Here is a 24075-nt window from a genome sequence, read left to right on the forward strand (position 1 = left end):
ACATCATGCCCCTGGTAAATAATAAATGACCCCTGGTCTCACACAGCCTTCTGCATGTCCAAGAGGGCTAACCCACGTCACAGAGCCTGTGTGTGCCCAGATTTCACTGCAGCAAGGACCAGTGACCTAAACCAGTGCAGGATCACCCAGGCTCCAGTGGCTGTCCCTGAAGCCTGTGCTTGGCTCTAGCAGGGAATGAATACTGCAAGTGAACCAACCATTTGTATGAAATCCTGTTTCATGAAGAATACAACAAATTGCTTGTCAACATTAATCTGTGTCTCTTTTCTAGTAATTTATTTTTTGTGTAATTTTTCCAGCCTGTTCATGGAACTGCATCTCTGTGATCTGTGCATCCAGGCATTGGGTACTGCTGCTTGGGCTAAGGACAAGCCAGCCCTGGTCTGGAGCAGGGTGTTTGAGGCAGTGCTGGTTTGCTTTGGCACAGTGTGCTGCTGAGGTGCCCACAGGGCACCCAAACCTCACCTGGGCTGCTGGTGCCCATCACCACTATCTGTCTCAAGGTGCTCTGCTTTGCAGCAATCTGTAGTGTGTCCTACACTTGGCAGATCAAGCTGGTTGGAGGTGTTCCAACAGAACTCTTTTTCTACTGAATTTGCTGATATGCTGGAATGGGAGCGTGCTGTAGATGCTTCCACAGCTCTCAGATTCCAATGAAACCTGGGCAAGGCTCCACAGCACTGTCCCAATGGTTCCCTGGGATTGTGTGGTTCTTGGCAGCCCAGTCTTCCATGACTTCCTATACCCAGCTGGGGGAACCTTAGCCTCAGGTGCAGGACTGCTCTTGCTACAATTCTGAATTGTTTGTATTTTCTTCTGAGGTGTAAAGAATTAAAATTTTCAAATTCTCCATAAAGTGCAGGTTATTTAATCTCGACCAGAATTTCTTACACCCTCCAGAATTCTGAACAAGAACAGACTTTGTAGCTGAATGTTCAGTAATCCTTTATAGGATATGAGGCCCAATTTAATGGCTGACTCCATAATTGAGTTCTTTCTTAAGACTGCATTTATATCTTTTTTAGATTAGCTTATTCTAATACCTAATTTTGTTACTTACATATTTATATATATATGTAAAAACATTTAAAATCCTTTTGTCTACAGTTATTTTTCTGGAGCTATGCTTCAGCTTTTAGTCTGTTTTATTTTCCTTGCCTCTTACATTTCTTTCTACTTATTATGCATCTTCTCCTGTTTTAAAATAAATGAAATGCAGAACTTCTTGATGAGGGTGCAGATTTTTTCACTCCTTAGCAGTGACAGATGCAGTGCTCTGGGAACACTGCCTGCCTCTATTAGTAGGCTTGTGCCTCTTGTAATTGGACAGTATTAATATTTAGGAAGGCAATTGAATGAGTTTGAAAAGAGCTCACAAGATGGTGGTCCCTGCAGGTCAGCAGGCAGCATAGTAGATCATCATAGTGAGGAGGTGCAACTGCCAGCACGTGGCAAAATAACTTATTACTATTCTGGCTGCTGATTCACAAGTCCTGCTGCAATTACAAATGACGGTAGAGAGGCTGGGGAGAAAACAGGGAGCCTGCTCTGGCAAATTCCAGATGGAGGACTTGCATTCATCTCCATTCTCTAATGAGGGGGTGACAATGTCTGAGGCAGGTCCTGGGGACATATGTCATCATAGTTCTGTGCCTTGGTTGCAACCCCCCCAAGGTTGCTGCTGCAGCACATGGAGAATAGCTTAGACCTGCTGTGCAGATACTCTTTTGTTGTGCACTGTATTTAAAATATCTTCCCCCCCTGCCCTTCTTCCTCTTTTAAAAGTGTATGTTTCTCCCTTTTCCCTTTTTCTAGAATGATACAGAGGGCTGTAAAGCTTTGAACCTGCAAAATTGTTCAAGTACAAGCTAAAAAGTAAATGTGCATTGTATAACAGAGGTTACATTGTAACGCCCCTAGCTCTGCCTCAGCACTTTTTAATGAACAGTTTTTTTAGAAATTTATTGTTTTTGTTGTCCTGGTTTTATAGATTAAGAATATATCAACTTGTTTGCTTTCTAAAGTGGGAACTCAGGACATTCATAGTTTATATGCCTGAGTCATGGTGTAATTAAATCAAGAATTGAATCTGGACTGAGTAGTATAAAACATGGACAAACTGGAGATTCTGAGTTATTGTCTGGTGAGCCAAGGAAGTAATTTATATTAAATGGCTATTTTTATGTATGAATGGGAAAAAAATGTTCTGACTTCTTTAAGAGTTTTCCAGCATTCACAGTCACTTGGCAAAATTTTTCCCAAAAGTGTTATGTGCTTGTCATGGTTTAACCCCAGCTGGCAGCTCAGCCTCGCACAACCACTTGCTCAGTTCCCCCCCACCCGACCCCACTGTGCGATGGGGGAGAGAATTGGAAGAGTAAAAGTGAAAAAACTCATGGGTTGAGATGGAAACACTTTGATAATGGAAACAGAATAATCATAATAATAGTAATGATGATAATGCAATTGGTAGGAAAATAAAAAAGATTAATAAAACCAAAGAAGGACAAGTGATGCACAATACAATTGGTTACCACCCACCCATTGATGCCCAGCCAGTCCCGAGGCAGTGCTCCCCCCATCAACCTCACCTTGAGTTTAATTGCTGAGCATGATGCCATATGGTATGGAACATCCCTTGGGTCAGTTGGGGTCAGCTGTCCCAGCTATCCCCCCTCCCAATTCCTTGTGCTCACCCAGCCTCTTTCCTGGTGCTGAGCAGAGGAGACATTCACTCTCTAAGCTCTGCACAGCAATAGCTAAAACACCCTTGTGCTATCAGCACTGTTTCCAGCACAAATCCAAAGCAGCCCCATACAAGCTGCTGTGAGGAAGATTAACTACCCCAGCTAAAGTCAGAAGAGCACTGAAGTTATGGATTTGCCCTGTCTTTGGGTAGGTGGTAGGGGGCTGGCATTTCCAGTATGACCTCTTCAATGAGAGAGTTTAAGTACTGGTTCTCTGGAAAATGCACTGGTAAAGTCTGTTTTCTATAAAATGTAGTTTTTGAGAACAGAATATAACTATTTGAATAGAGAAGAATATAAGCAGACAATTGTTGTGAACAGTAACTCTTGCAGACTTGATATTTTGAACAGTCCTTCTTGGAAAAAAAAATAAGTTTTCTTCCTGGCACTTTAGAAAATGAGTTGATTACAGGAGTTGATTACAATTAATTCTCATGCCCATAGAAACTCTGTGTTCAGCTGGAGGTTCGTACCACAGTACAGGAGCCACGAGCTGTGGGCTGTGTCCCTTGGCAGCTGCACAGGAGTTGCTCCTGCTGAGCTGGTGTTGAAGGAGCTTCCCTGGTGAGGAATTTCTAAGTGGCAGAGCTAAGCAGCCTCTTAGGACCTTGTGCCTCTCCATTCAAAGCTTTGTTTCTTTTCCAGAGGTGCCAAGGGTGCCAAGTGAGCTCAGCTTGGCTATTGCAGTGCTGGGCAGTTTCTTCTGGGGGCTTCTCTTCCCCTTTTGGCCCTTGTGCAGTGAGGTGGTAAAAGGGGGATGTAGTGGCATTGCAGGTGTTTCTATGTGCAGTGATTGCTGCTTTGAGCAAAATGAACTAAGATGATTATGAGGTCTTGTGTTCCAAAAGTCAGGAATAAACTGAAACTCTCCTGAAATAGGATGAAACTATTGTGTTCACTGCAACTGTCAATGAAACTATCCTGTCCACTGTCTGTGTACCCACAGGAACCCACCTTTATATAGAATAGTGTTTGATATTAATGGCTTTCTTTATAATATGAGCATATTTGTTATCATATATGTTATTATGTTTATTTATTTTGACAAACCCAATTTTCCCTTCTTTTCCTCCAGAGTGACCGACTGCTCATTAAAGGTGGAAGAATTATCAATGATGACCACTCCTTCTATGCAGACCTGTACCTTGAAGATGGACTTATAAAGTTGGTTTTTATTAAATATTGCTTTTTTTGCATGCATGTTAACATAGACTACTGTGATTTCTTGATAGTGCTGACTTAAAATCTTTTGTGGGCAGAATCTCAGTGACCCCTATATGTGAGACTGTAGTTGAGGAGTGTTTAATTATTAAATTCTGCTACTTTATCTTTGCTAAGATTAGATAAGTAGAAAATTTCTTTGCTGTAATTTGAAGATATTTGCTTTTCAAACAGTTCAATCACAGTTTCTTCTGAAATAGTTAAGGCAAGTAGGCACTCTCAAGAAAAGAAGTAATGGTAAGGACAATGGAAACTGTTGAGTCCATGAATGGCAGAAAGCTCTCTACAGCTTTTCTCCCTGTACCTAGTCAGTGCAATTGCAGCCATGCTCTTCAGGATTGTAGGGCACAGAAATCTGAAATATGCCCCATGTTGCATGGTGCAAATGAGGACCTGCTGTGTCTCAGTTGCCTGTTGGTTAATGCTGAACCACAGCACGTTCTGTTCCTATAATGTTGTTATGCATTGTTACACAATTAGAAAGAGAGTCCTGATTTATCAGGCTATAAAATACAGGAACTGGGAAAGTAGTTGTTAGGTGAAAAACTTGAAATATGTGTTACTGATAGCCTGGGAAACTGTAACAAAGATGTCCTGTTGGTCCTGCCTTGGCTTAGTGGAGATGAGGATCTCTGGGGTTTGCAAAGTTATGTAGTGTATGAGCACTCTGATGTACACAAGGATCAAAGCCTTTTTCATGGTTGCTAAACACTTTCACTAGTGACCTAAGAAGCTTGGTCTCCAGTGGCTACAATTTGATGCACAGAAATATAATTATGGTTATCTGGTAAATAATTAATTGCCTACTTGTTTTCAGAGCTCCTTAAGAATGTAACATCAGATTAAAAGTCCAATTCTTTATATATCTGTGACTGCATATGTTATTATGATTCAGGTTATTATAACAGAAAAAAATCTGAATACTTTCATCCATGGACTGTGAAATTTTCTTTTTAATACTTTACTCTGCCTTTCCATTTGTACTGTTAATTGAAGTGGCAAAAGTGGAGAGGACACAAAATTTTGAACAAGCTTCTATTTTTAAAGGAACAGTTATCCAAGTTGTGCTCTCTTTGATGGGTGTTTATGTTGAGTTTTTCTGTGGTTTTGTTAGTTCAGATACAAATCTTTTATTAACACGTGTAAGCATCAGAACTATTTAAACAACTAAATGCGTGAGATGCTGAGAGCCTGAAACTGTTGTGAAATTTTGGCTTTGATTCCAGAAATGCAATGGTAGTTAGTAGGCAGGTTAGCAATGCCAAGCTTTCACCTGCCCTTATTAAGTACATGGACTGCCTCTGAAATCCTTGTGTGGATCCATACCTCCAGGAAGTATCTCAGCTGCCCAAGCTAATTAGGGTTAATAATGAACAGACAGGCAAGATCTTAATTTTTAAGAAGCATTTATCTTTGCCCAAGGAGGCAAGTTCTCAATTTAGCACCCTGAGTTATGCCTGATGCCCTAGATTTAGACAACCCAAGATTTGTCTTTGTAAACTGTGCAAGAATTCCTGCTCTGAAGTAATTTGTGAGGGCAGCCTGCTGTGAGATGGGGTTGAGTTCTTACTGTGTTCAGATGATAAATTTTGCAACCTAAGAAAGCTCTGGATTTGTCTGATCTCTCAGTTTCTTCAGGTGGAACTGCCCATTGTGTCTGAATATTTAACATCATTGTTAAATGTGGCTCAAGCTTGTTTGGAGCTGGACCTTGAAACTCAGTCATCTGCATTTCAGTTGATGCTACAACTTTCCAGCTGCAGATCCTGCTGATAATACAGAATTCTAGCACAGGATGGAGCAGACACCAAACCACTCAGCCCAGAATAGGCAGTAGTGTCCTGGTTTTACCGGGCTATAAAAGATCTGGGTTATTTTTCTCACCCTGAAATGAAATCTGATTGGAAAAGAGAGGGTTGGGTTTCTCTTGCAGCCTAATGAAAAGATTTGAGTCTTTTAATGCATTTAATGCAGATCATTCTGCAGAGAGGAAAGCAGATGTAACCTTGAGTGTGTTTGAAGATCAGCTATAGTTTGGAGGATGGTTGATGTTTCTGCCTGACAATCAATGCTCAAACTGGCTCCCTAGGTTCAAGAAGCAGCAGTGCAGGTGGATTTTTCCTACCTGAAACTTAAGCCCTGCACACTCAGATGGCAGCTGAGAGGCAATTCTCCATCATCTAAATAGTATTTTAAATATTTGGTAATTTAAATTGGCATATAAATAATGCATTTTGCCTACATCTCTCCTGCCTGGGTTATCACATGAGGAAGTGAGCTCTGTGCCAAGTGACAGGTCATGGTCTGGTGCTTGCTGTCCTCTGCTCCATCCCTGCCAGGGGGAATGGTTGGGTCCCTCTGGGCTGGAGGGACAAACAGTGGCAGGATGGGGGACTGGGGGCATGGTTTCCAGAGCTGGGCCAAGTGATGAGTGAAGTTAGGGGGAACCTCAAATGTCTAAAAAAGGTCTGGGCTTGATAATTGCAGAAGCACCACCACAGAGTTCTGGGAGAGGTTTTCAGCTTCCTTGGATGAAGCTTAGGAAGAGCTGAAGCCTGCTGTTTCTGTTGTGCTTTGATCAGCTCATGTACAACAGAATTTACCAACTTGTTCAACTGAAAATGGCAGACAGCATCAGCTTCCTGTGGGTCTGAGTTTTCTGGTTGCTGACATATGAGGAAACCAGCTCAGTCATTTGTACAGTGTCTAGAATGCAGTTATCTGCACTGTTGTATTTTTTCACCCACAGGTAATAGAACTCCATTCTTACTCACATACTCTTTGCATTAATGAGTAAGCAATTCAGGAATCCCGTCACATTATCTCCTACTCTCTGTTCTACTTGGACAGAATAAAAATAACCTTGAGCAGCAGTGAAGATCAGACTTCTCCCAGCCTTAATCTTGATGCCAGGGCAATAGATAAGACAGGTTTCTGACAGATAGTAGTGCAGCATCATCCACAAAGACTGTTTGGTCCCATGTCACTTCAGTATGGATGATTTCAGCTGACTAAGATGTTACTCAAACATACACTGAAAATAATGAGCATTGAGTTGTCAAAAAACTTCAATATATAGTTAGCACACTTTTACTTTGTTAGGACATGTGTCTTCTTGAGGAGGAAATTGGTAGATACTAATTGTGGAAGAAAATAAAAATTAATTGCTTTTTTTGTGAAGGTTTTCATTAATATTATTCTCAGAAGGTGTGTTAGTACTTGAGGTGCAGTTACTCCTTGGACATACTCAAAGGAGATGGGTCGTAGTTAATTTTTTTTCCCCAGTTCAATTTCTTAGCTGCATAAATGCTCTACAAAGGTGGAGGGTTGTTCTGATTAAAATCCTGGGGATAGATTTGACTAATGAAATAGTGCAACACCATTGCTACACATGGGGCTACCTAATTTTATACAGGCATTGAATGTGCTCATGGATGCAGTGCCCTATGATATGCCTTTGTGAGGCACATCTTAAAACAGAGGAGCAGCCTTGGTTTGTGCAATTGGATGTGCTGGGCAGCTGCTGGTGTTTGCATCCAGGTTGGTTCCCTGTTTGTCAGGGTGTTCTTCACTCTGTGCAGCTGCACACAGGTTATGGCAGTGCTGCACATGTTGATGACTGTTAGGTGCCAGCTCTCATGAGTAAGCCCTCCTGGATTTGTTCAGTGCTCTGACCCCATCCTGGGATGCCCACAAGGAGTTTGCCCATGGAATGGCTGTGCTTCCCTCCAGCCAGAGCCCGGGGCACCACGGGAGATGAGTTGCTGGAGGTGGCATTTTTGCATAGCATATGAAACAAATTCTTGACCTCTTGGGGCTGTTTATTAACTCTGCCATTTGGCCAGATTCCAATGTGAATAATTATCCCCCTTTTTCTTGTTTTTCCCACTGGTTTTAATGAAGAGTTGTATTCACTTCTCATTCTACCTTATCACAGTTGGCTGTTAATCAGTTGCTGTGTTTTGAACTGTAGGTGGGACTTGCCTTTTAATATGGGGAAACAGATTCAGCAGCTCAGATGTCTGAGGTATTTATTTAGCTGTGGATAAAAGCTATTTTATCCAGAGAGAAGAAAATTAGGACCAAGGACTCTGTGTCTGTAATATAAGATAAACTAAGTGAACTTTAACTACCTTAGAGTTACCTCTAAGCCCAAATATATTGTGGTGTAACAGTGCAAGGACATGGCTTCCACATAGACCCCTCTCCCTGTTTGGTGCCATGCAAAGTAGACAATAAATTCTAGTGTGGCTTTAAAAGTTAAAGTTTAATTTATTTGTAATTGAGTCCATGAATAATACAAGTATTTTGATCATAAGTATCTGGAGTTTGATATTGGTATGGGGGACAGATTAATATTTTGAATAGTGAAAAAAAAAATCCTGCTTTGAAGACCTGAAGGGAAAAATACGGCAGCAGTTAATTATAATTTTTCCACACAGTTATGCAGAATGTTTCACTGGCTTTTAACTTCAAGTGGAGGATGAAGAATATGGGACATGGTAGATTAAACATGTTTAGGTCTCTTAGATATGTATTTCTGTATCTTAGGTTATTTAGATTTCTTTTTAAGGATGCATTTGCATTGCATGATGACAAAGTAATTATAAAATTTTCTGCCTTTTGTTTCTGCTATATATTTTTACAATTCCAGCTTGCTCCTGTATTTGATCTATGTTTTCCTATTTTCATTTAAGAACCTAGTATACAAAACTGGAGCCCCCAAGAGAGCATTAAGGGTACATAATTTGAATTGTTTAAAGATAGAAATCATATAAAAATAATCAATTTTTAATGCTGGTGCATTACAGCTCCTTTATTGGCCGCTAGAGCCATGCAAAGCAAACAGAGCTCAGGGCTCAGTGAGTCATCTCTCCTCTGCTTTGTTCTGCTGTGCTGGGCAGGGCAGAGGGAGCGTGTGCTTGAGCTTCACCTTGCCTTTGGGGACCCACCTCCTGCTCTATGGGCCCAGGCTCCCTCTCCCCTACATGCCTCAAATAGCTTTGTCCTCTGTGCTTGTTCCAATAAAGTAATACTGGCTTTCCTTGCTGTGCAGGCAAATAGGAGAGAATCTGATTGTTCCTGGAGGAGTCAAGACCATAGAGGCTAATGGGCGCATGGTTATTCCTGGGGGAATAGATGTCAACACTTATCTACAGAAGCCCTACCAAGGGATGACTGCGGTTGATGACTTCTATCAAGGCACAAAAGCAGCACTAGCAGGGGGCACCACCATGATCAGTGAGTACCAGCAGAGCTGTCTCTGTGTGGGGATAGCTACCAGAGGCTTCGTTCTGATTTTCTGAGATCTTCTGCAATGAATCTTCAAGTTTCTGGGCATTGTGTTTGAGATCCATTTATCATTGTTAACCAGGGTTGGCCTGAAAATGAACCTATCCTCAGAAAGAAATACCAGCATGCAGAATTGTCTCTTGGATTTTCCTCTGAAATACAGAACAAGCACTGAGGGATAATGTACGTAATTTGGGATTTTTGGAAAGCAGTGTAGGTAGCGCTGTAAGTATATGGCACAGAAAATCTGACAAAGATCTGCTATTCCCACCTACTGCCATTTCAAGAGCTTTGGAAATAAGAAGATATGCTTATTTATGAACTTGGATTTGGCAGCAGGAATTGAGGAAGATCTTAACAGAGATGTCCCAGAGGAACATCTTTGTTGGTGAAAAGAAGTGTTTCTAGTTGTTAAAGACCCTTCTTCTGTCTACAGATGGTGGAACATCATTTATCTCTTTCCTTCTGGCTGTGACTTGACTTTGGTTAGATGTTGTGAGGCGCTAGTTCAGGTGCCATAAATTGTCTTAGCTTCCTTGTGGAGAGGAGCTTCCCAGCAGAGTTTTACTCCCACTGAATTGGAATGTGGATTTTTTTTTGGTGTTACCCTGTACCCATATTCAGCAGCAGGCATCAGCTAAAAGACTCTTTGGCCATAGGCACAAAATGCACTGTTGTACATTCCTTTTGTTAATAGTTTTTTGTAGTCTGTGTTCTTCAGTTGAGAATTCCTGTGTTGAGTTAGGCTTGCGGATGGCACTGGTTAGCCCATCTTGATTTGTTTTTGTACTAACTAGCCCTGCAGAGAGAAGTACCTATGCATAAGTAGTCATGTCTTTGTGTCAGTGGATGGTGTGGCACCATTAGAGGCAGAAAGGCTGAGGCAGGGGAGAGGCAGGGCATTCAATGGACTGTATAGTGTGGCAGTGTTTGTGCTCAACATCAGCCCCGTGCAAACCTTTGGCTGTGTTCCCAGTTTTGGCTGCTGAGAAAACATTGAACATCTGCACTGATGTCTTGGTGGGGCAGAGTGGGCCAGTTCAGAGACTGTGAGGCACTGGTTAATTATTGTGCTTACTGTGGAATACATAGAAATTAACACATCAGACAAGAACTACAGTGAAGGCCAGAACCTATGGTCTCTTACAATACAGTAGGGGAAAGACAAATGTTTCCTGAACTGTGAGGTGTCTGGCTCCCCCTTTGTGTGTCTATTGATGCTGCACCAAGCATGTTGCCAGACTCATCTTTAGTATAGACTGTTCACAAAAATCTGCTGCACCTGGGGCAGCAGGACCTGGCTGGCACCCCAGAGTTACAGTCAGCACACAGACTGCTCTTCTGGCTGAGATGCTGGAAGGCTGCTCACAGGGAGATCTGAACAGTGGGCATACTGTCCTGCTAAAAGACACTCAATCTCTTTTTCAGTTGATCATGTGCTTCCAGAACCTGGAACTAGTTTACTGACCTCCTTTGAGAAGTGGCATGAGGCAGCTGATACCAAATCCTGTTGTGATTATGCTCTCCATGTGGACATCACCAGCTGGTATGATGGGATTCGAGAAGAGCTGGAAGTACTCGTGCAAGACAAAGGTTCGTGAGTGAAATGCAGTAATATTTTTTTTGTTTTATTGAAATATCATACGGAGGTGAAATTTTGAAGTCTTTTAATGAATGCATAGGCACTGGCTATGCTGGCTAAGGTTCGTCACTACTTTGAACTTGTATTTTCACTTGCTGCTCTGTAAAATGGACCTAAAACTTTGTGCATATATATGACTGTGTCCAGTACAGACATGGAAGATTAAGATGCTTACATTGCCATAAAGAAATTTATCACTTTATCCTTGCTTGTATGTGTGGAAACAGGCTCATAGGTAGGTTTTTTTTTTTGAAGGTAAAACTCAAAGATCAGTATTTAGGATAATCAGCCCAGTCACCTTAGATCCTCTATTTAATGAATTAAGAAAGTGAAACATTTCAAAGTAGTGGTTCAGGTTTTAACTAGACTGAAAGATTTGATTCAGCTGCCTCCAATTAAATCCAAATATGAAGAGCACATGGGGCTGTGAAAATGTCACTACAGGCTAGATCTCATTTTGCAGCAGTGAATTGGAATAATTTACTTGCTGAGACTTGATTTTGTAAAATAAGACATGCCTGTATTTTTAGAAGATTCCAGTTATTAGAAAAAGAGATGCTAAAGTTAGGTATCTAATATTGAAAAAATGCCCTGATTTTCTCAAGTGCTTCTCTCTGCTGGCTTTCCCTGAAGTTACTAGAAGATGCCATGTTTCAACACTTGCAAAAAAAAAGGTCGCTTATTTAGGAATCTAAGACACTTCTATGGGTTTGACTGTGTTCAATTAACAGGCCTACTATCCTGTGAGATGCTGTACGTTACCTTACCTGGACTCCAGCTCCTAATTCAGAATAGCACAGATGAAACCTCTCCTAAATGCATTTCCACACATGCAGGCTCAATGTGGCAGTCTCATGTGTGGAGGGCATCTTTGTGGCACCAGATGCCTCTGTGGGCAATGGGATCTAGCCTTCAGAAGATCCTAACTTAGATGTTGTTCCTTGAAATTGTGCCTGACAGCTTGTATTTTCTTTTCAGAATCATATATTTTCACATATTTTTCATTTTCTAGATTCCTTGAAAACATATGGATATTGGAATATTTTCTGAAATGGCATGTGATTTCCATGGGCAAATAAGAATGACTCTTCTCTTGGGAAACCTAAGTGATGTGTAAATGCAGCGTCCTTTGCAATGTGTAGAACTAGTGTTGACTTAGATGTGAAAGGTTCTCTTTATAGAGAAAGGTACTATCAAAGTAGAAAAGAAGAGCAAAATGCTATTTTTGAGTGAACAGTTGTTTGCTGAGCTGCCCTGGAGGTGCAGTCACCTGTGGGAGTTTATTCCATGTCACAGGATGCTAACAGTACATGTGCTCTATAACCAGATTTTAGGCAACAAAACACTTCCGTCAGCAAGACTGCACATAATTAGAGAAGCTGCAGCTGGACTTGCATAGGTCTCTAGTATAGGGGATTTTTACAAGGTGATGACATCTGTCAACACAGGCTGTGCTTAAATCTGTGCTGTTTCCCTGCTATCAGCATTAACATGAATCTGCTGCTGTGCATTAGCTGATTGTACTCTCAAGACAAGTATACTGTGCCTTGTTTCAAAGGTAGGGTATTATTTTCTAGAGCTCCCTGACCACAGATGGCTCAGCACTCCCAAATTTGCCTAAGGGTTTACAGTAAAAGCCTGGTGCAGTTAGGTTAATAGTTTTCTCCAACTATTGAAATGTGAGTTTTCTGTGTAAATCTGATCTGCCTTTGAGTCATCAGGGGAAGCAGAAATCTGTTCATTGGTGCCTGAACTGAGATTTATGATGGAGCCTTGGTGGCCTCTTCAGTGGTGAGAGCATTAGGAGGTCACCTTTGTTCTCATGTATGTCTCAGGCAGGCAGTGTGAGTTACTCTCACTGCTGGAGACACAAGGTAAGGGCGAGTATGAACTCACAAGCACAATAGGAAATAATTCAGCATGGCAAGGCTTTCAAATTAATGGGTAGTATTTCCTGATAATTGGAAACATTTAAGCCAGCTGGTGTAAATAGACTTGATGTCAGTGGAGTGACCCTGGTTTTCATCAGCTGGGAATCTGGATTGAATTGTGGGTGAGCGAGCTGAGTGACAGGGCTCAGCTCATTGTGTTTCAGAGCTACATGTGCCTAATGCAATCAGCATGAGTAACAGGGGAGCTCACAAAATGGCTGTTGAAGTGCCTTGTCATGAGGTATAATTGAACAATTAATCAGTTTCAAATCAATACAATGCTAATTTAAGGAGACAAAGGCTTTGGAAGTGCCTGAAGATTTTGTAGAGACAAATATTGATTATAAACACTCCAACTTGTGTAATTTCAGCAGCTATTTTGGGATTGAGCTTCTTCAGTATATACAAAGGAGTAAGAGCCTAAAGTTGCTGACAGAGGCCTCACTGGTTATTTTGACTTTGTCACTGTTCAGAAAGTTCAGGAGTACACTGTAGTCCTGCCTAAAATTTGGAGAGGATTCTGTTGAGTACCCCTGGTGTGAGAGCAAGTAGGACATTAACAAGAACGTGGTGTGTAACAGATGTGAAGTATTCAGGTCAATAGGCCACAGACCAGGGCTTTTGAAAAGCTGCATAATTCCAATGAGCAGGTCAAGGAACCAGGCCAGGGCAAGGAGTCTAATCTTGGATACCTGTGTATGTAAATTTGTGTTATTTATCTTGGTATGTGGTATAGGGAGGATTGTTCATACCCTCTTGCCTATTAGCTGTAAAGGCAGCCCCTGAATTGCTTTTCCACTGTGTGTGTATCTGATAGCAGCTGAGGGTGGGAATGTGTGTTTACATGGGAGAACTCTGCTTCTGCACTGTGGTAAGGAGCAGGCTCAAGATCCTATGGCAGGTTCCCTACTGGGATCCCTACTGCTCCCATTAATTTCAGGGAGAACATTAAACAGAGTGAGAGCAAAACTCATCATTTTATCAAGATCAGAAGAGGCCCCAAGAAGATAGCAAGGCAGTAAAAGAGAAAGGATGAGAATACATATTACTTGAGTCAGGGTATGTGTTTTCTCCCCACAGCAGTCAGGAAAAGCTGCCTTACCTCCTGCAGGACTGTGATGCAGTAAATCACCTTTGGCTTGAGCCTGGAGGATAAGGGTACCCCAGAGTGGGACCCAGAACATCCCTCTGGCTGTCCAGGATGGCCAGGACCCCTGCCAGGGGGCTCAGAAGCCCTGGCACAGAGCCCAAAACACCTGTGGGTTTGATTATGACCCATGGAGCAAATTACCAACCTTATATAAAGATCAGCAATCCACAACAGTTTAGGCAGAATAATAGTGAAGTTATCATGGGGTGGAAAAGTAGATTTTGGGGTTTTTGGTATGGAGGTTCAGGAGGCAAGATGGAGGGAACTGGGTGTGTGCAGCCTTTCTCCTTCTTCTTGGCCCCCATCTTCTGCTGTGATGTTGGCACTTTAAGATTGGTTTAGAGTAGAAGCTCACTGTCTGACATAGGTGATAGGTATTGGAAAGTAATTGTAAACATTGTATATGTAGTTTTTAGTATAAAGACATAACACCACCCCAGGGCAGGCAGAGTGCCTGGAACTGTCCTGCTGGATGGACCTTGGCAGGACAGGAGAAAATTTTTTATAGATAAGATACAATAAACAACCTTGATACCAAGAACTGGAGGGCCCTGAGTCCTTCTTCAAGCACCGGGCTGGGAAAAGAGACTTTCCAACTTTTCTCGGGGTCACTCTGACAAGCAAGAGACCCCGACACCCCAGCCCTGGGCTCACAGAGAAATCCCTCTGAGGCGTCAGTCCTGTGCCATCACTGAGGCAGCCAGCGTGGCTTGGAGCAGGCCCAACATGTCCTCCTTGCTTTGTGTGGGCACGGGCACCCCTGCAGAAAGGTGGCTCATGGCAGCAGCTGACAGCTGACATGAGGGGTGGGTTTGTGGGGAGAAAATTGACCTTTGCTCTGAGGCAGATGAGATGGGTGTGCTGGGGCCTGCTGGGAGCACTCAGAGGGCTCAGGGCGTGAGGCTGTAAGCATTGGCCCCAGGCAAGGCCCAGCCAAGCTTAGGTTTTAAAATAAGAATGTACTGGGTGCTCTGTAATTGTAATGAGGACTAGAGGGAGGGATTACAGTTAGTAAACGCTATATGTGCCTTCTGAGAAGATGATAAATGGGAAATGGGAAGAAAGAATGGGCTTACAGGCTGACAGGGTTCCACTGTTCAGGCTGGATTTGCTCAGTGTAGAAGTCAGCAAGGAGGGGCCAGCTCCAGCTTTGTGTTCTCTCTGAGCTGCTTGGACTTAGCAGGAAGACATAATGCCAGGGATCATTTCAATGTTTTATCTTGCATGTATCCTGGGCTATTTTAGTCCTGTAATTGTAAATAAATTAATTCTGTGTGTGTGTGTGTGAGCAGTCATACCCTCTGCTTGAGGATGTGTTTGCTCAGTCTAGACTCATGAAGGAGTTATATCTCCATCAGAGAGATTTATTCATTTTATTCATTCACGTAGACAACGTGAACAACAGGAACATTTTCTTCTTGCCCCAGGAAGCACAGTTTTCACCACAGCCATTTTGAAATGCAGCATACACAGCTTAGGTAGCTTAGAATTTACTTTTTTTTTAAGCTAGGAAACTATGATTCTGGTCCTTGGACCAAACTGGGGGTCTTGCCAGTAGACTAGAAAGTAAGACATATATATACACTAATATGAATTCATATGTACAGAAATTATGAACAGAAGACATTTGTAAATTGCATTCTGTAAGAATACAAAGCTGTGTAAGTAACCAAATCTTTGAAATAAATAGCAACACTTATGGGGATTTGAATACAGGGGTTATTGAGAACTGATACTCAGCACTAGCATTTCTTAGGGATTTCTGAAATTTGAAACTGTTGTCTTTCTTGGTTTTTTATGGCTGCCAGCATAAATCCTTCTTTGGAAGGCAGAAGAAGAGGTGTGGTGAGCTGCCTATGAAACTGGTTTCAGGCTTTGTTTCCACTCCTTCCCAGTGTCTACCATCAGCTAAGCTTAGTGCTTTGGAGTGTAAGGTCAAGATAAAACAAGTCTGTATGCACATTCAGATACACATTTCCTACACCTTCTCAACACTTTGGGGGAACCTAACCAGAAAAATCATCAACAATCACAGTTTAGACCAAGCTGAAATGTTTTTCAGAATAGTTAAGGAAACCTAAAAAGAAAAACACTGATTCACAGAACCTTACACAAGTTTTTTTAAACTTCACAAACTTTACATGCTTGCTTTAGCCGCCACTGCTTGTCTGTGATTTGGCTACAAGCAATCCTCTTGGCAGTGGTGGCTGGGTTACTCCAGGGATGAACGCAGGCTACCCACAGCATCCAAAAATTCCCCCGGTGTAGAGGGCATCCAGGCCTCTAGTCCTAGCAGCTGTAATGCAGCTGTGAAGCCATGCTTGATTTTTGGCAATCACTAGTGAAAAGCCTAGTCCAGACATACTCTATTACTTACTTTTCCTGAAGTTTTTGCTCAAGTACAATTTAAGAATACACTTACATGGCAACACCTTTGAATTTTGTCTTGGAACAGGTGTGAACTCTTTTCAAGTCTACATGGCCTACAAAGATCTCTACCAAATGTCCGACAGCCAGGTATTGCTCTGAATGCTTTTCTTTGCTGTGATCTGTCCTCTCTTTCCTCATCTCCCAACACCTGAGGAGTTGCTGAGGTTGAAACCCAGAGAAAAATTCTCACTGGCCTGATTGGCACTGGGAGGAATGTGCAGTGGTGCTTTACTCTCTTGAGGGTCAGTTCTGAGCTGTGCAGAACACCTGCATGTGTTTCTTCAAGTGTATGGTGTTCACCTTCTGTAGAGATCTTCTGGTGTCTCCCAACATTGCAGCCACTCAGCTCTGCTCAGGGTGTCACTCATTTTATTTTGCAGTAACCTTTTGAGGACTCTAGGTCAGAGAGGGAGGAAAAGATGAAGCACTCGAGGCAGTGGCAATTCTGAGGCTTTCAAGAGTTTCTTGGTTGTGTAAGCAGCTAAATGGAGTTGCTCTTTGGGGGAGGTGGCCTTTTCTCATTAGGGCTGGAGATAACAATGAGCTTGTTTGTCCAGAGCTCATTACAGATTCCAGACTCTTCAGCTTTCCCATCCATACATATCAGGCCACTGTAAATGGACAATGGCATCTGTTAGTAATAATAATGTTTGCTTATTCAGTTGATAAAATGTTTCTTTCTTACTTATTCCCAGAGCTACAGCTCTCGGTCTCTTAAATAACTGTTGTTACACCTCCAATACATGTGGTTTTAATTGGAATTTTGGACATAATAATTTATAACTATTCTCTGACAGACAGTGCCTGTTAAATTTAACTCCCTGTTGGAATTGTCAAGAGGAATACATCAAAAATGTTTAGTGTGTGGCTGGACTAATGGCTGTTACCTTGTTTAAATGTCCATGTTGCAAGCTGTATATTGCAGCCCATTCAGTGCTGCCTGAAGTGCCCTAGTGCAGAAGTAGACACTGAAGAACCTTTGTCTTCCATATTTAATCTGTATTTGAAAGCTGGGTTCCCAGTTACTGAAGTCTGGTTCAAAAAAGGGACACATAAGCTGAACAGCTTTTGGAAAGGAAACTGTGTTTCAGTAGATGTGTGCTCAGAAATTACCAGTAAAAGCAAAAGGATCAACTACTGCCTTTCATTAGGGATGGCTATGGAATCTTAAAAAGCAATTAAAAAACCAAGCATGCTCTAGAGAAAATATTGCAACTTTTAATATCTGAATTAAAGATGTTGCTGAAAGCTCAGCAATGATGGCTCTAAGAAGATGGTGCAAAATGCCTACACTTCAGAAAAGAGATGCTCTAGCCATACTGAAAGTGCCTGTAGTACATGGCAATAATTCTATTTTACATTTGCTAAAACTACAGAACTACAGGGCTGCTAAACTTAGCCCTGCATGGGAGGGCATGGGGAGGTGGCACTGCAGTGCAGGGACTGGGGCAGACTCTGTCCCAGGGAAATCCAGCCCTGCTGTTGACCCTGTCTTGCTGCACCTGGTGAGTACAGGGGTGGGTAAGTCAGCACCAATCAGTGAAGCTCAGGTTCTGTGTAGAAAAGAGATCATCAGCTATTTACCAATATAATTACCAGCATAGAAGGTACAAAACTGAGGTGAAGAGAGAGGTCTGAGTGTTAAGTAATGTGTTTTCCTTATTCAGCAGTGTTTCCTTCTTTGTACTACCTGCAGCTTTATGAAGCCTTTACCTTTTTAAAGAGTCTTGGGGCTGTTATCCTGGTCCATGCTGAAAATGGAGACTTGATAGCTCAGGTGAGTGAACCATCGTTTTTGCTTCACTTTGTGAGATGACAGAGAGGAGAAGTTAAATAGGCCAGTCAGAGAATAAGTAGGAAGAAGGAAACTCCTGGAAAGAGCCTTAATTGAATGTGATGCCCTGCACACTGTTGGTATAAAGCTTTGGATGAGAGAATGGGGTCCTTTTGCATTAATTGGCAGAGCATCCTTGAGATAGGGCAATGATCCAGGCAGCTCTTTGCCTTGGCAACAAATGAGGACTAGGTAAGGAGGGCAGAAGGAAGCAAGAAGATTTCTTCTGAATCCAGCAGATACAAGTGAAGCAGAATAATGTAAAGCCTTGTTCACAGATTTGGGGTACAAAAAGAGGATCTGAAAGCTTTATACTAAAGTCTTGCCGCAGCTGTCAGCAAAAGCAACACAGTGAGTTTGGAACAGGTATTAAAGCTCACAGACCCATTTATTTTTGGGAATATTCTTATAAATCTCTGAAGTTTGAGAATAAGAACTACTGTGATCTTGTAGACATTTCAAAAACGTGTGTTTAAGCATAATCCATGCTCTTAGAAGATGCATCTCGGAACCAGGAAGCTGGGTTCAAGTTCAGAATGTTCCATTAGAGTGCCCTGCATCTCCAGTGCAGTCCTTGCAGGTCAGGTGCCCTGGGAGCTGCTACCCTCCCACTGGACTGTACCATGGCTCTGAAACATGGAAAGAGGCAGCCCATGGACAGCAGCTGATAGTAAACCTCCCACTGGGCTTTCAGAGGCCAGGATCCCCCTCTGAAACAGAAGGGGCAGGTTTGGGTGGGTGTTGTTTTGATGCTGCATTGTGACAGATGAATCTTTGAAGGCTGCTGCAGAGATATCTCACAGCCCTGATCTCTCGTACATGCATCGAGCCCCTCGTAGGTCAGTGAGGCTGTGAGTGAGCCATCTGATTTATCTGCTGAGCTGCTTATCTGCTGGCTTATCTGCTAAGGACTGGGCTGCAGAGCTGACAAGGAAATTACAGCAGCTAAAGCTGTCTTTGAGATCTGGACAAGGCAACCCACCTTGTCTCACATCTAAGGGAGAATGTCAGGGAATGGGAGTTGTTGGGTTGTGTGTAAGAACTCTTGCCTTGGGTGTATTTTGTTTTTCCCTCTGGGGGAGAAACTCATCTCCATCTGCCTGGTTAGAATTTACCCCCTTTGAGATCTGCCTTTCATTTTAACTTTGACCAAAATAACCACTGGGATCAAAAGTTACTAGTGAGGAATCAGCAGGCACATACACTGTGGTTGTGTCCTTCCCCCACTGAAACTAGGTGACAACCCTCATTTGAATTAAAGAGAGGAAAAAGCTGATTTCTCATGGAGTTTAGCATGAATAAAAACTACTAAATACATGATTTACAGTTTTAATACAACATAAAATATCCAGTAGAATTAAAATGACTATTAATAAGCATGATTAAGTCAATATTACTGTAGGAATGGCAAAATAAAACAAATCAAATTGCATCTCCGGTGTCTTGATACATTGCCTATTAAAATCAAGGCACACTCATGGTATTGCATATTTGATAGAAATCTATTTCAGATTTCTGTTTTTGTATTTCATTTTTCTCTGATCAGCCTTAATATATGGCCATCAAATATGAACAACCAGGGCAGAAAAATTATTAGAAAAAGAGGAAGTAGTAAATAAATATAAGTTATGTTACACATCAACATATTTGTTCAGCATTGCCATGTTTCATAAAATCAGTCTTTCTCTGTGCTTTTATGTAGAAGAATTGTTTGGATAATGAAAAGAAAGCTGCCTGCACATAGGCTTTTTAGGACTGTCCTGTGTGAAAATACAAATTTGATCTTGTCAAACAAATATTCTAATTAATTAGCACTATCAGGTCCTCTTACAGGGGGTAATTTATCATATGATCTGATTTTATTACTTCCTTCAAGATGAAAATCTGTCCTACTTTGGTGTATCTATTCTATGCCAATGTGCTATTTTTTTACGTCGCTGTAACTTCATTTTATTGATGTATTTTAATTATCTGAAGTCTTTACTGGCACTGTTCAGAGCTGGTGCATTAATGATCCAGAACAGCTGTTTTTAATAATACCTATGAAACCTTATGTTTTTCTAAGAACCAAAATGTTCTTACACAGTCAGATTAATGCATTCCTGCAAGGCCTCTTTAGCCTTGATTGATTGCAGTGAAGACTAAAGTATATATGAATGTTAACTTTTTCAGTTTTACCAGAGTATGTTGGTGCGAGCTTTTCACCCTGAGGGACCTGGGATCAGGTATTTATTAGTTGACACATTCAAATACGTTCAGTAACTTCATCCTGGTCTCTAGGGGACATTTCTCTGTGTCACAGAGCCATTTCATCATTGAGCTGGGCTCATTAGAGCCCTGTGGGCAGGGCCAGGCAGGGGAGGCCGGGGCTAGACCTCAGAAAAAAGGTTGACCACCAGTTTCTGCAAAAAGGGAAATTTATTCCAGTAATGCTCCTTGGCCTTAAATTAAGTGAAGCTTTTCTACTAAAAAAAAATATTTCACTCCTATGAAGCTGGATAGCGCAGATTATTTTTCTGACAAGCCCCCATTGGTCCTGAGATGGGGTCTTTGATAAGAACACAGTGCCCTTGCAACTGGAGGGCACTGTTCTGTTTCATAAAAGCATAATTTTAGTGATTCAGTGTATAGGAAGAAAAGCATTACAGAAAACTGAAAGTGTCAGCAATGCTGAAGGTTTAAGAAAGTGCTTTGTGGATTGCAACCAGAGAGGAACTTGAGCAAGTAAATAGGGAATGGCAGGCTGGAATAATTACCATACCCATTGTTACCATTTAGAGTATTGGTGGTTGAAGCCCATTCCCTGGGCTGGTGTTGAGGTGTCAAGCAGGACTTTCGGGAGGGCAGAGGAGGTTTCTGATGGTGCAGGCCAATGGCTGGGGCACAGATATGCTCAATCACACAACAGAGAGCACTGCTGGCTGTGCTGGTGTGGCATGGGAGCAGTTTAGAGCCAATGTTTTCAGTGTTCAGTGGGCTTTGCAGCTGCATTTACACTGCCACTGAAAGGGGCACTCAGACCATGTGGCTGCTCATCTCCCTGAGGATGCTGGGTGCACAGATCTCATCCTGGAGCTGGGTCAGCATTTATCTCTTACATTGCAGGAACAAAAGCGCATTCTGGAGATGGGAATCACTGGACCTGAGGGACATGCCCTGAGCAGGCCAGAAGAGGTAAGGTCAAATATCTGCTTCTCCCATTGCCTTTTCCAGTATTACGTAATGTCTGAAAAGTCCAGGTCCTTTCAACTTGTTTGTTTGCCTGAAAAGCCCTTTGGATGCTGCAGCCAGGTGCATTCCTTTAGTCCAGGGATACTTGTGTACACTCCTTGTACAGTCAGGAGTCTCAGCTCCTGCTGCCCCAGACATGGATATCCATGTACTTTTTTAAGTGTGACCTTTGTGTTTTGATTTGTGATAACAAAAAAAAATGGGCTTATCAGGCTAAAAATCAGCAGTGCAGCTTGAGGGTTAATCCTTAGAGTAACTGCATTTATTAAAATGCTTTGGCTGAAAACCTCCTATAAGATGCATGCGCACATCTATACTATGCACAGGCATACACCCACATATAGATCTACTTTCATGCTGGCAGATATATTGGTGTCAGAAATGCAGGCTGTAGAGATGCAAATACATGAGAATGGAAAATTGCTGTGAGGCAGCTTGTTTTAAGCAACTCCCTCATAATAAAATCTGAGCTCTGGTGTGGATCATCTCAGGCATCTGGAAAGGGTTTATGTAATGCCAAGGAAAATGTGGAGACATGAGAATGCCCCCTAAAGTACACAGCTCAGACTGTTAATGGGATGTGGAGGGCAGTAGTGGGAAGTGACTGCTTTCCTAGAAGACTAAAGAGATGACGTCCCAGGGGTTTGAGGCTGAACTTGAAGAGATTGTTGTGGTTTGCAGATCTTTATTTAACTTCTCCCCAAGGCAAAACGAATCAGCTTAATTGGTCACATTCTTCTATTGAAATGTTTATGTACTTTTTCATTTTGCTGTTCAACTTCTACTAAAATTATTCCAAAAGGATTGAGTTGTTTCCTTTTAATGAGAACAAGGGCCTAAGGAAAATCTGCATTTGCAGTTTCCAGAAAGGAATTTTGCTCAGCTCTAGTGCTGCAGTGCAGAGGCTGTGCCTCCTTCCCTGCTCTCTAAAGGTGCATTTGGGGTTTCCAGAGCAAATGTTTTGCTACAAGTCCTAGGACAAACTGAAGCAGTCTGATTTAAGGAAAAATATTTTACAAAACTGTAAAGGATTAAGCCATGTAGTTTTGGAAGGTCTAAGAAGCTCAACTTTTCTAGAAAAACTCTCGCACAGAAATTTCTGTACCACTGAGTCACTATTTTCAGTTACAACAGGGTTTTTCATATTAAAATGCCAATACTGTGAGTCCATCTGGGAAGGATCTGGTATAAAACTGATGGCTGGGGAAAGGAGTCTCCAGAGCTGCTGGGAAACACTGCTCCTCCATCTGAAGATGCTTGCTTTGTGTGCCTATGTCCCAGCTGGCTCCTGGGAGGAGGTTGCTTTTATGCTTGCTGACAGAGGGGACTTACTGGGCACTGCTTCAAAGGCTTCTGTGGATTATGGGCTAAATTCAGTCCATAGTGCTGAAGTTGCTGTTTGAGAATTCTTTACATTCACTGTCACCATTATGTAAAGATTAGGGAAAGCTGCCGAGGGAGCTCAGAGGTTGTCTCCAAGCAGGGGCAAAGTTTCCTTGCTTTGTTCTCCTTTCAGCTGCAGGGTAGGAGTCTTAAACAAGAGGGTAGGAGGAAGGTAAGGAGGAGCTGCATCAGCTGCTTGGACATGATCTTTCCTGGGGTGCAGGAAGCCAGGGAGCGGTGTTTGTGCTGTGTTTGTAGCTGTACCCTGGTAGTGAGTACAGCCTGGCTGTGGTTATTGCTAGTGCCAAGTGTTTGGGGTTGGGTTAGCTCCCTCTTTTCTGCACTGTGTCTCTATGGAAAAAGCAGAATCAACCCCTGAAGAGTTGTTGCTGAACAATTAGAAATACAGTGCAGTCCTCCAGCTGATTTTTTTCAGACTGCATTTGCAGTTAACTTTTCCCTCCTTGTTTTGCTCAGCTTGAAGCAGAAGCTGTTTTCCGTGCCATCACGATTGCCAGCCGAATAAACTGCCCAGTGTACATCACCAAGGTCATGAGTAAGAGTGCAGCTGATATCATTGCACAGGCCAGGAAGAGAGGTAAGTGACTTCCTTTGCACCCCCAAACTTTTTTTTTGTTGAATAGAAGCTCAGTGAAAAAACCTGTATGTCTTGACCCAAAGGAGAGACTATAGGGAGAGGTTATCAAAGAATGCCGGCACCATTGCAGACTAAATATTTGTGGCTGGGAAGGATGAGGTGAAATCCTTTTATATTTTTAAGTTGAGATGCTCTTCCCACAAACTGTCCTCTCAAAGACTGAATTGTAACATTTCTTTATCCTGTTTTCCCTTTTACTGTTCCCTTAAACTGCTATATCTCTGTTCATGGGAAGGAGATACTTTATTCCTAATGGCACATCCTCCAGGCCAGTATTTCAGCTTTTCTAAGATGTGGCTTGGGCAGTGACCCTGCTGTTAGAGATGCTTGGGGCTCTCTCCTGGCCCTGCTGCTGGGAGCTGAGCCCCTCTGATGGGTACTGCAGGTCAGCCCTGCTTGCTGGGGCTGTGGTGGGATCCAGGTTACAAAGCACCCAAAAGGGACATGTGAGCCTGAAGGCAGCTGCTTCTGAAGCTGCATTTGCAAGTCAGAACTGTTCTGCTGGTTGGGACTACAAAGCTTGTGAGCAATATGG

The 24075-nt window shown here is 42.3% G+C and overlaps 1 protein-coding gene across 2 annotated transcripts in view; it reads left to right on the forward strand.

Annotated features, from left to right (window-relative positions):
• The window catches only part of CRMP1 (collapsin response mediator protein 1), a 50489-nt gene that overhangs the window by 13077 nt on the left and 13337 nt on the right, over window positions 1-24075 (forward strand). For both annotated transcript variants that reach the window (XM_030947002.1, XM_030947003.1), the window contains exons 2-8: window positions 3844-3932; window positions 9046-9230; window positions 10710-10874; window positions 16460-16521; window positions 18131-18211; window positions 21374-21442; window positions 23360-23480. In XM_030947002.1, coding sequence (XP_030802862.1) covers window positions 3844-3932; window positions 9046-9230; window positions 10710-10874; window positions 16460-16521; window positions 18131-18211; window positions 21374-21442; window positions 23360-23480 — 772 coding nt within the window. The remainder of the gene's footprint in view (window positions 1-3843; window positions 3933-9045; window positions 9231-10709; window positions 10875-16459; window positions 16522-18130; window positions 18212-21373; window positions 21443-23359; window positions 23481-24075) is intronic.

The sequence above is a fragment of the Camarhynchus parvulus genome, chromosome 4 (assembly GCF_901933205.1).
Source record: "Camarhynchus parvulus chromosome 4, STF_HiC, whole genome shotgun sequence".
NCBI lineage: Eukaryota > Metazoa > Chordata > Aves > Passeriformes > Thraupidae > Camarhynchus > Camarhynchus parvulus.